The sequence below is a fragment of the Amblyraja radiata genome, chromosome 3 (genome assembly GCF_010909765.2).
Source record: "Amblyraja radiata isolate CabotCenter1 chromosome 3, sAmbRad1.1.pri, whole genome shotgun sequence".
Taxonomy (NCBI): Eukaryota; Metazoa; Chordata; class Chondrichthyes; order Rajiformes; family Rajidae; genus Amblyraja; species Amblyraja radiata.
This window is the reverse complement of record NC_045958.1, coordinates 101,110,260-101,123,382: the sequence shown is the minus strand read 5'-3', so window position 1 is coordinate 101,123,382 and position 13,123 is coordinate 101,110,260. Positions and strand designations below refer to the sequence as shown.

Here is a 13,123-nt window from a genome sequence, read left to right as displayed (position 1 = left end):
ATTATATCCTCACGATGGTTTTTCCATATTTATTTTTGCAAAAACATAAAAGGCTACTTGGTCCATCAGGTCTATGCTGGCTCTCAGAGCAGTCTCATGCTCCCCCCCCCCCCTCCCTCACCATTTCCCCCCCCGTAATCCATTCTGTCACACATTCTTACTGATCGTTCTCTGATTCTCCCACCAGCGACCAACACCAGGGGGAACTTACTGCTGCCAATTAGCCGAACAATCTGCAAGTCATTGAGAGATGAGAGGAAACTGGAACATCTATTGGAAGCCCAGGTCACCACAGAGAAAATAGACACAAAATGCCTGAGTAACTCAGCGGGACAGGCAGCATCTCTGGAGAGAAGGAATGGGTGACGTTTCGGTTCAAGGACCTTCTTCAGACTGAGAGTCAGGGGAGAGGGAGACACCGAGATCAGGAAGTGTAAGGTGTGAAAACAAGACATCAATGGGGATGAGGTTCCAGGAAAATGAAGAATAGATCATTGTTATCTAGGAGAAGGTGACAACGAAGCATACAGAGATAAAATCTCTGTTTAGTTTATTATTGTCACGTGCACAGTGAGAAACTTTGTTTTGCATGCGTTCCCATCAAATCAGTTAATAATGTACATGAATCCAATCAAGCCAGACATAAGCACAAAAGGTAGAACAAATAGAAACATGCCAGAGTGCAGAATATAGTTTCTCAGCATTGTAGTGCTGCAATAATATTAGAATAGAACTAAATTCTGCAGTCTGAAGAAGGGTCTCCACCTGAAACGTCACCCCATTCCTTCTCTCCAGAGATGCTGGCTGTCCCACTGAGATACTCCAGCATTTTGTGTCTATCTTTGGTTTAAACCAGCATCTGCAGTTCCTTCCTACACATACATTCAGCACTCTGCGCCTTCCCCTTTGCTCTGTATTGTACTAGAGTTTGAACTGATTGTCAAAAGGTTATAAGGAATAATAGTAGAATTAGGCCATTTGGGCCATCAACTCCACCATTCAATCATGGCTGATCTATCTCTCCTTCCTAACCCCATTCTCCTGCCTTCTCCCCATAACCTCTGACACCTGTACTAATCAAGAATCTATCTATCTCTGCCTTAAAAATATCCACTGACTTGGCCTCCACAGCCTTCTGTGGCAATGAATTCCACAGATTCACCACCCTCTGACTAAAGACATTCCTCCTCATCTCCTTACTAAAAGTACATCCTTTAATTCTGAGGCTTTGACCTCTAGTCCTAGACTCTCACACTAATGGAAACATCCTCTCCACATCCACTCTATCCAAGCCTTTCACTTGTATCTGTGTATGGTAAATCTGATCTGATTGCAGAGTATGCGAAACAAAGCTTTGCACTGCACCTTGGTACATGTGACAATAATAAGCCAAAACCAGAACAGCAACTGGTTGGATTTGACATGTGCGCTGTATACCATCCCCAGCTCTATTATAAGCATATTCATTGGCAAACACTAAAGTCAATGAGGTGCCATACTTAGACCTCCTTTGGACATGGCTGACCATGAGTGTCTCCAGGGAGCTTTTCCCTATATGGAGGACGCCTGTGCGTGACTTTGTTTAACATGGGGAGACTGGTGCACAGACAGCCACCACACGGTCCTTGACACATCTGGGTCAGGATCCAGTGGCATGGAGTCCAAGACGACCGGAGACCCTTTTCTGCTGCAGCCTTCATCCGCCTTCCCAGCTGTTGTGACGCTCCATTAAGGTCACCCATCGTCCTCCGCCTGTTCCACCATTGAGGTTTTAGTTGGATTGCTCTTTGTCAGAGACCTACCCCTCGACCTTACCGCCATGGGTGGCCCTACCAGGAGCATGGCTCCAGACGGTATCGCTCTCAGGATCTCAGGACCACACAAGCTTCTCCACCACGACAAGGTGACAATCCACAGAGAAGAGTTGCTCCAGCATTCTGTGCCATAAATGAACACAAATTGCTTGCCAACGACCTGGACAATTTACAAGAGACTTTAGTCTCAGCGAGTCCATCCAGTGGCGAGTGTCTGAAACTACATTATGATTATGAACGCATCAAATTTTACTTTTTCTTGAAATTTGAATGTCAAATTTCTTCACAAATGATTTTCAACTGTTTAACTGTTCTCTGAAATGGTCTAACAATTGGGACACCATGATGCTTGTCTCATCTCTGTTAGTGAGTCACAGAATGGCTTCTTCAGCTCACCTGCCCATGCTGACCCTTATGTCCATCTGCACAATTTATATTTGTCTGCATTAGGCCCGTATCCCTCTGCTCCTTTCTTATCCATGTGGCTACCAAATTCATTTTCAAGCATTCTATCTTTGCCACCGCCTCTTCTGGCAGCTCATTGCATTTACCCGCCACCCTCACTGAGAAAAACGGGACCCTCAAATCTTTACATTTGTCCCCTCTCACGTTAAATTTACGTTTTAGACTCCCCTGATCGAAGAAAAAGATTCTGACTATTTTCTCTAGTTAAGCACTTCATAACCTTATGAACCTCGACAAGGTCAACTTCCTTTTAAACTCCATTGAGAACAGACATCGCCTATCCAATCCGTCCCAGTAACCAAAACCCTCCATTCCAGGCAACATCCTGGTGAGTCTAAAGGGCCTGTCCCACTTTCACAACCTAATTCACGACCTCTGCCGAGTTTGCCCTTGACTCATACTCGCAGCATGGTCGTCACAAGATCGTAGGTAGGTCGTGATGCTAGTCGTAGGTACTCGTGGCATCAAGTAGGTCGGGGCGTTTTTCTAGCCTGATGAAAAATGTCCACGAGTAAAAAAGGTCGTGAATTAGGTCGTGAAAGTGGGACAGGCCCTTAGGATAGACACAGGATGCTGGGGTAACTCAGTGGGACAGGCAGCATCTCTGGAGAAAAGGAATGGGTGACGTTTTGGGTCGAGACTCTTCTTCATCCTGGTGAGTCTATTCTGCACTTTCCAATGCTACTTTCAGTGTGGCAACCAAAACTGCACACAATGCACCAAATGTGGTGCAATCGATGTTTTCTACAGCCGTAATATTCTGTCAATATCAATACCTTGGTCTATGCAGGTAATTACCTCCATCTACCTACGTTGCCATTTTGAAGAACAATTAACTTGCACCCAAGTACATTAATATTCCTAAGCTGCCCAAACTGCTGAGTATTCCATAACTTTTTAATTTTATTGGATGTAATATATTATTTTTTTAATATATAACATATATACTGACTAGAGATAGACATAAATGCTGGAGTAACTAACTCAGCGGGACATGCATCATCTCATGATAGAATGAATGGGTGACTGAAGAAGGGTCTTGACCCAAAACATCACCCATTCCTTCAACCTCACTGTCACCTTTCCGTCGTTTTACCTTTCGTTTAGTTTAGAGATACAGTTGCGGAAACAGGCCCTTCAGCCCACAGAGTCCACGCCGACCAGCGATCCCCCGCATATTTATACTATCCTACACACACTGGGGACAATTTACATTTATACCAAGCCAATTTACCTCCAAACCTGTACATCTTTGGAGTGTGGGAGGAAACCGAAGATCTCGTAGAAAACCCATGCAGTCCACGGGGCGAACATACAAACTATGTACAGCCCGCACCTGTAATCAGGATCAAACTCAGGTCTCTGGTGCTGAAAGTGCTGTAAGGCAGCAATTCTACCACTGCGCCACTGTTCCTCCACTGCTCTGTTCCATTTCAAACTCCACTGCTAGACCCTGACCACTTCCAATTCCGCCTTCATTCCCTCTCTCTTTCTACTTGCAAGCCTCCTTCTCACCCTCCCCATCAGCACCATCTCACACCATCTTTCAAGACCTCCTGGCTTACGCTCTCGATCATTGCAAGGCCACCAGCAATAATCAAGGACCAGTCTCACCCCGGTCGCTCCCTCTTCTCTCCTCTCCCATCAGGTAAGAGATGCAAACTTTGAAAAGACATATCTCCAGATTCAGGGACCGTTTCTTCCCAGCTGTTATCAGGCAACTGAACGGTCCTCTCACCAACTAGAGAGCCGCCCTTGACCTCCCAGCTACCTCATTAGAGACCTTTGAACTACCTTTATTCAAGCTTTACTGAACTTCATCTTGCACTAAACATGAAACCCTTTATCCTGTATCTGTACACTGCAGACTGCTTGATTGTAATCAGGTAGTCTTTTCGCTGACTGGATAGCACACAACAAAAAAGCTTTTCACTGTACATCTGTACACCTCACAGTAATAAAACAAAACTAAACTAAACCATGGATAGACACTAAATGCTGGTGTAACTCAGCGGGACATGCAGCATCTCTAGAGAAAAGGAATGGGTGATGTTTCGGGTCGAGACCCTTCTTCAGACCATGTACCTGTCCAAATGTCTTTTAAACGCTGTTATTGTATGTATTTCAACTACTTATCTGACAGCTGCTTCCATAAACCCAACACACTCTATGTGAAAAGAGTCACCCGTCAGGTTCCTATTAAATCTTTCCCTTCTCACTTAAAAACCTATCGCCTCCAGTTCTCGATTCCCCTTCCCTGCATTCACCCAATCTGTATTCCTCATGATTTACACACTATTATAGAAGATGTTTGGCAGTCTAGCCTTCATCAGTCAGATGGCAGTACAGTCTGCCTGAGCTTACGTGATCTCCCGGTTGCTCCCACTCCCATTCCCACTGACCTTTCTGTCCTGTTAGACTGAGGCCAAATGTAAATTGGAGGAGCAGCATCTCGTATTTCACTTGGGCAGCTTACATCCCAGTGGTATGAATATTAATTTCTCTAATTTCAAGTAACCCCTGCTTTCACTCTCTTCTGTCCCTCCCCCACCCTAGTTCTCCGACTAGTTTCACTGAACTCCTGATTAATTTTACTGTTTGTCTGCCTCGTTGTCACCTTCCCCTCAACCAACGAATGAACCTTCACCACCTCCAGTTTAAATTCCAGTTGGAATATTTTGGAGGACCAAGTAACCAAGAACCAAGAACAATTCTACATTTCCTTGATCGTCGCCTGCTTTGATCTGTCCTGTTCACACCTTACATGTTCTTTGTACCCTTCCACAGATCTCGTTTCCTTCTCCCCTTACTCTTGACCCGTAACGTCACCCATTCCTTTTCTCCAGAGATGCTGCTTCCCTCGCTGAGTTACTCCAGCATTCTGTGACTGTCGACCGCGTGCAGGAATTGGGATGTCATGTTACAACTGTACCAGACGTCTGTAGGGCCACATTTGGAGTACTGTGTACAGTTGTGGTCTCTCTGCTATAGGATGGATGTCACTGGAGAGTAAGAGGCCGAGGTGTATCTTATAGAGGTATATAGAGGCTAAAGGGATCAGGGGGTATGGAGAGAAGGCAGGTACAGGATACCGAGTTGGATGATCAGCCACGATCATATTGAATGGCGGTGCAGGCTCGAAGGGCCGAATGGCCTACTCCTGCACCTATTTTCTATGTTTCTATAAAATTGTGAACTCATTGTGGAACTCATTGCCACAGAGGGATGTGGAGGCCAAGTCGGTAGATATTTTTTACGGCAGAGATGGACAAATTCTTGATTAGAACGGGGTGTCAAGGGTTATGGGGAGAAGGCAGGAAAATGGGATTAGGAGGCAGATATCAGCCATGATTGAGTGGCAGAGTAGACGCGAATGGTCCCAATGGCCTAATTCTACTCCTATAACTAGTGAACTTGTGAAAATCATGATAGGAAGCTGCGAAGCCCAGCTCCTGCTCATCCCCGAGGTCCAGGAACTGGGTGGTGTAGGGGGTGGGCGACGGCGGCTGACGTTGGACAAAGGGCTGGCAAAGGAAACCGGGGGGTGTTACTCTCTGTGCCCTCAAGGTCGGCTGTGGGAGGTGCCCCAGAGCACGAAGGCTGACGGTGGCCGGGCAAAGAGAGGGATGGCGGTTTCGCGGGACGATCCAGATCATGGCCACGGCTGTAACGGGCTACAGCTGGGACTGGGAAATGGCCCCAAAACCTGGCAACTTGATTAGTTTGATTAGTACGGGTGTCAGGGTCATGGAGAGAAGGCCGGAGAATGGAATTAGGAGGGAGAGATAGATCAGCCATGATTGAATGGCGGAGTTGACTTGATGGGCCGAATGGTCTATGTCTACTACTATTCCTTATGACACTTGCATATGGACTCGGTGTGCTTTCTGTACTTAATCGGGGATTGTACCTGTACTTATTTATTTATTTTAATTTTAATTTTTATTTATTTAATATTTGTTTATTTTATTAGACGTTAATACAGTACAAAACAGTACAGTGGAACCTAACTTTAGGTGCCAACTATGTCATACCGTAATCCATTCTATGTACAACCTCTAGTTTTATGTTATGAGAAGGAAGTAAGCAAGACAAGAAAAAGAAAACAATAGAAAGGGGAAAAAGTGGAAAAATAGATGGTAGAGAGTAGAAAAATGTGAAGTGTGTATATAAAAAAAAAAAATAAATAAAAAAGAAAAAGTGGAAAGTAGAAATAGAAGAGAAGGCCCCTTAAAAGAGAATTTTTCAAATCTGTATTCGGAGATGTAGATCTATCCACGTCATGAACTGAAATCAGCAATCCTTATGGTACCGCTGCATCACATGATTCCAAAAAGTCGATAAAAGGAGACCAACTCCTTAAGAATTGGTCATATTTATCTATTAGTCGGATTCTCATTTCTTCAAGGCGTGCTATGTCCATCATATTCCTAATCCACATTTTAACAGTTGGTATGGTTGTATTTTTCCAAAATTTAAGTATCAATTTCTTTCCAATTATTAACCCATTTTGGTCTTTATTTAAATTGGTATCTTTTCCTATTATTTCAAATATAATCCATTCCATTTTGGGTTCTATTCTTGACTTGAAGAGCTTTGTAAATATATCAAATATATCACTCCAAAATTTATTCAACTTTGTACATCCTACAAATGAATGTGTTATATTAGCGTTTTGAAACAAACATTTATCGCATCTGGGAGAGACGTTTGGGATAAAATTTATTCAACCTCATTTTTGAATAATATAGTCTATGTAATAATTTAAATTGAATTAAATTATGTCTTGCATTAATAGAACAGTTATGTGTATTCATCAAATACTTTTCCCATCTATCCTTCGAGATCTTTATCATTAGCTCATGTTCCCAATCTTCCCTTAGTGCTTCTGTTGAGGGTGATTCTCTATATAATATATTATTATAAAAGTATGATATTAATTTTTGTGAATCAGCCTTAATATTCATTGCTTCTTCTAAAGGGTCTAAAAATATAGTTTGAAATCTATGTGTATATTTCTTCATAAAGTCACATACCTGTATATATTTAAAATATTGATTATCCTTCAATTTAAATTATAATTTTAATTGTTGAAATGATAACAGTTTGCCCAATTCATACATATCCCCTACTTTCCTAATCCCCAGTCTATCCCATTGTTGATATGTGTTGTCGATGAGAGAAGGTTTGAATGCGGGGTTGTTCAATAGTGGGGTTAGTACTGATAAATTATTTAATTTCAAGGATACTTTTATTTGTTTCCAAATTCTTATTATATTGTGAATAATTGGGTTCTTCTTGTATATTATACTATTCAATTTTATCGGTGAGAGCAGGATCGTTCCTATATCGTGCGGATAGCACTCCTCTTTCTCCATTCTTATCCACTCCAACTGCTGAGTGGAACTATCCAGCCAGTACATTATGTTCTTAATATGCACTGCCCAGTAGTAATACATAAAGTTAGGTAATGATAAACCCCCAACTTCTTTAGATTTGCACAAATGCTTTAGTTGAATTCTATGTGTTCTGTAATCCCATATAAAATTAGTAATAGTGGAATCTAGTTTTTTGAAAAAATATTTTGGAATATATATTGGGATCGCTTGAAACAAATATATTAATTGTGGTAAGAAAGTCATTTTTATAGCGTTAATTCTACCTATCAATGAGAGCGGAAGCGTTTACCAAAATTTAATCATATCATTCAGTTTATTTAATAGTGGTATAAAATTGGCACTAAATAATGATTTGTGTCTTCTCGTAATTTGAATACCCAGATACTTGAATTTTTCTGTTGCAATTTTGAAGGGGAATTTTAGTAAGTGTCTCGAATCCTGTGGTTTTAAAGACATAATTTCGCTTTTATTCCTAATTTATTCTATATCCTGAAAAAGAGCCGAATTCCTCAATTAGTGTTAATAAGGTGGGTATACTCGTTTGTGTATTAGTAATATATAAAAGGATATCATCAGCATATAGTGACATTTTATTCTTTGAGTCCTTAGTGTTATATCCGTGAATATTCGGGTGATTTCTAATCCTTTCGGCCAACGGTTCTATCATAAGGGCTAATAGCAATGGTGATAAGGCACACCCTTGCCTATTACCCCTTGATAAGTAAAATTTTGAAGATAGCGTATTGTTAGTTAGTATTCTTGCCGTAGGTCTATCGTAAAGTAGTTTAACCCATCTAATAAAATTCTCTCCCATATTGAATTTTTGGAGTACCTTGTATAAATACTGCCATTCTACTTGATCAAATGCCTTCTCTGCATCCAGCGTGACAACTGAAATATCTTCATTGTCCTCATTATGAGAGTACATTATATTGAAAAGCCTTCTCAAATTATTAAATGATTGTCTTTTGTGTATAAATCCCGTTTGATCCGTATTTATTAAATTGTTAATATAATTATTTAGCCTTCTAGCTAGAATCTTTGCTAAAATTTTCTGATCCGTATTTAGAAGTGAAATAGCTCTATAAGAACCCGGTTCATCTAAATCTTTATCTTTTTTTGGTATAAGTGTTATTGTTGCTTCTGCTAGGGTTTCTGGTAGTTTATTTTCAGTATAAGCCTGCGTGTATAAATTGAATAATCTTGGTACAATTGACTCCTGAAATCTTTTATAAAATTCATTACTGAAACCATCTGGTTTTGGGGTCTTCCCATTTTTCAGTGAGTTTATTATTTGTTTTATTTCTTCATTAGTAATCCGTGCTCCTAATTGCTCTTGTTCTAAACTATCCAATTTTGGGAGCTTGCAATTATCTAAAAAATTTGTAATTTTACTTACATCTGTATTTATTTTAGATGTATATAAATTGTGATAAAATTGGGCAAACCTCTTATTAATATCCTTAGGCAGTGTTAAAAACTCACCCTTATCCGATTTAATTTTAGTAATAGTTTTTTCCTTTTCTCGTTGCTTCAGTTGCCTCGCAAGTAGTTTATGTGGCTTATCCCCAAATTCAAAGTGTGCTTGTTTTGTAATTTGGAATAATCTTATTACTCTAGCCGATAGTATTCTATTGACTTTATATTTCAATAAAGTTATCTTATTATGTTTATTTATGGTTGGGTCAGTTGCATTGTCCAGTTCTAGTAATTTTATTTTCTGTTCTATCCGCTGAAGTTCTCTTTTATTTTCCTTATTTTGAAAACTTTGTACTTATATGTGACAATAATCTTACTGAACTGTATGGAAAAAATAATAATTTTGCTGTCCCTTGGTACATGTGATAATAAAGAACCATTGAAACTATTTTAGGGATAGGGGTGAGAGGGAAAAAAAAATCACAGATGATTTGAGGGGCACCATCTTCACGCTGAGACTGGTACATATATGGAACAAGAAAATATAGAGGTGGGAACAATAATATATTTCAAAGACCCTTGGATCAGTACTCTCAATTTTTGTACTTTTTCTCATTGCATAAGTATGATAACGAATGAATAAATGAATGAATAAGTTTATTGGCCAAGTATATTCACATACGAGGAATTTGCCTCGGTGCTCCGCCCACAAGTAACAACATGACATACAGTGACAGTTAGGAATGACACATAAAACATTAAACATTAATAATAAAACATTATTGATTAAACATGTGAATTAAATAAAATACCAGAGCAAAAGGAGGCTACAGATTTTTGGTTATTGAGTAGAGCTACTACTCGTGGAAAAAAGCTGTTTTTATGTCTGGCTGTGGCAGCTTTGACAGTCCGGAGTCGCCTTCCAGAGGGAAGTGATGCAAAGAGTTTGTGGCCAAGGAGAGAGGGGTCAGAGATGATCTTACCCACTCGCTTCCTGGCCCGTCAATAGAGGGAAGGTCGCAGCCAATAACCTTCTCAGCTGATCGGACGATTCGCTGCAGCCTCCGGATGTCGTGCTTGGTGGCTGATCCTAACCAGACCATGATGGAGAAGGTGAGGACAGACTGTACGATGGTCGTACAGAATTGGACCATCATTGCATTAACGTACACGTACATTGAAAACCTTGCCTGCAGCAGCATTGTAGGCATATACTCAGACTACTGATTAAAACAAGACTGAAGTGCTGGAGTAACTCAGCGGGTCAGGCAGCATATCTGGAGTACCTGCTCTCCAGAGACACTGCCCAACCCGCTGAGTTACTGCATCAATCTCAAGTCCCCAGCAAACTTGCTGTCATCTGCAAATTTGCGAACCAACCAGTCTACGCATACATCCAAGCCATTTATATATATAATTCCAAACAGCAGAGGTCCCAGCACATATCCCTGCAGAATTCACCCAGAGAGTTGTGAATCTGTGGAATTCTCTTCCTCAGTGGAATCGGCATTGGATGCATTCAAAAGAGCTCTGAGGGCTAGTGGAATCAAGGGGTATGGGGAGAAGGAAGGAACGGGGTACTGATTGTGGGTGATCAGACATGATCATATTGGATGGCGGTGCTGGCTCGAAGGGCTGAATGGCCTATTCCTGCACCTATTGTCTATGTCTATGTATCTATGTAATTCCACTGGTCAAAGACCTCCAGCCTGAATGTTGTTCTACCACCACAACCTTGTCTTCTGTCAGTACGTCAGTTCTGAATCCATATAGCCAGGTAATCCCGTACATCTTAATCTTTTACATAAGGGACTTCATCAAATGTCCTACTAAAATCCATGTAGACAACATCCAATGTCCTCCTCTCATTGATCATCCTCATCATCTCCTCAAAAAACTCAAGCAGGTTAGTGAGACACAACTTGCCGTATACATGCTGATTGGCCCTAATTATCCCATTCTCTTCCAAGTGGGAATAAATCCTATCCCGAAGATTCCTCTCAAGTAGGTGCCCCACCACTGACTTGAGGTTGACTGGCCTGTAATTCCCTGGATTCTCTCTATGTCTCTTCTTAAATAAAGGAACAACATTAGCTCCTCTCAGATTCAGTTGGGTTTATTGTCACGTGTAACGAGGTACAGAGGAAAGCTTTTGTTGTGTGCCATCCAGTCAGCAGAAAGACAATACTTGGTTACAATCGAGCCATTCACAGTGTATAAATACGTGATAAGGGGAATCACTTTTAGCACAAGGTAAAGGCAGCAAAGTCCAATCAAGGATAGTCTGAGGGTCACCAGTGAGGTAGATAGTAGCTCAGGACTGCTCTTTGGTTGTGGTAGGATGATTCAGTTACCAGATAAGAGCTGGGAAGAAACTGTCCCTCAATGTGGAGACGTGTGCTTTCTCACTTCTATACCTTTTGCCTGATGGGAGAGGGGAGAAGAGGGATCTCACCTGTGGCTCTCGAAGACGTAAAGTTTTTGGTCAAGGCTCCTGCAATCTCCCCTCTTGTCTCTCACAATGACCATGAGATAAATCTAATTAGGTTCTGGGGATGTGTCCATCTAATTGCTGTTCCTCTCCCTCTATCCCTCTCCCCTCCATCCTTGTCTCCTCCATCCACCTTCCCTCTCATTCCCCTCTTCCCTCACCCTGCACTCTATCCCTCTTCCTGCCATCTCTCCATCCCTCTTCCTTCCAACCCCTCCATCCTCCTTCCCTCCTCTACCCTCCACCTTTCTCCCTCCCCCTCTATCCCTCCTCCCTCACACACATCTCTCTCCCTTCCTCACTATAGAAACATAGAAATTAGGTGCAGGAGTAGGCCATTCGGCCCTTCGAGCCTGCACCGCCATTCAATATGATCATGGCTGATCATCCAACTCAGTATCCCGTACCTGCCTTCTCTCCATACCCTCTGATCCCTTTAGCCACAAGGGCCACATCTAACTCCCTCTTAAATATAGCCAATGAACTGGCCTCGACTACCCTCTGTGGCAGAGAGTTCCAGAGATTCACCACTCTCTGTGTGAAAAAAGTTCTTCTCATCTCGGTTTTAAAGGATTTCCCCCTTATCCTTAAGCCATGACCCCTTGTCCTGGACTTCCCCAACATCGGGAGCAATCTTCCTGCATCTAGCCTGTCCAACCCCTTAAGAATTTTGTAAGTTTCTATCCTAGTATCCATCCCTATTTTCCTTCAACCCTCCCCTCCCTCCATCTCTCTTCTCCCCTACCCACTGTTTCCTTCATCCCTCTCCCCTCCCTCTATCCCTCTCACTCTCCCCTCTATCCCTCTCTCCCCTCCCTCTCTATCCCCCGCTCTCCTCCCCTCCCTCTGTCCCTCTCTCTCTATCGTTTTCTCTTTCTCTCTATCCCTCTCTCCCCCCTCACTATCGCGCTCTCTCCCTGTCCCCATCCCCCACTCCACCCCCCTCCCTCACACTATCAGTCTCCCTCTCACTCACTATCATCTCTCTCTCTCCCTCTCACTATCATCTCTCTCTCCCACCCTCCCTCTCACGATCCCTCTCTCCCCCCCACTCTGGCCCCTCCTCCGCTGACGCTGTTGCGGAAGCGGCTCCTTCCCTCCCTCCCTCCCCCGGGCCCGGACCCTTCACCGCCGCCCGGCCCCGCTGTTGTTGCCGCCGCCGCTGTAGCCGCTGCTGCTGTTGTCAGCGCCGGGAGCGAGTGCAGGCCCCGCTGCTGTAGCCGCCGCCGCCGCCATGTCCATCTTCCAGTCGGCCATCGACTTCCTGGCGGGCTCCCAGGGCCCGGCGGGCGGCCGCGACCACAGCGACTTCGTGGGGCAGACGGTGGAGCTGGGGGAGGCCAAGCTGCGGATCAAGCGGGTCATCGCCGAGGGTGAGACACAGAGGCCCCGGCCCACAGCCCGCTGTCCCCGGGGTCGGGTCGGGTCGGGGAGGGAGGCCGGGGATCGCAGGCCCCGGGACCGGGGAGAGGGAGCTGAAGCCCCCGGGGGCCGGGCCTGCGATCCCCGGCCTCCAGCCTCCCCCAGCCCCGGTG

At 43.3% G+C, this 13,123-nt stretch overlaps 1 protein-coding gene across 4 annotated transcripts in view; it reads left to right on the top strand.

Annotated features, from left to right (window-relative positions):
• Positions 1-12,675: 12,675 nt before the first annotated feature.
• Positions 12,676-13,123, top strand: part of gak (cyclin G associated kinase) — a 129,732-nt gene continuing 129,284 nt past the window's right edge. For 2 of the 4 annotated variants that reach the window (XM_033018426.1, XM_033018425.1), the window contains exon 1: positions 12,676-12,961. In XM_033018426.1, coding sequence (XP_032874317.1) covers positions 12,823-12,961 — 139 coding nt within the window. In that variant the 5' untranslated portion in view covers positions 12,676-12,822. The remainder of the gene's footprint in view (positions 12,962-13,123) is intronic. The other 2 variants (XM_033018429.1, XM_033018428.1) reach the window with 1 other exon arrangement.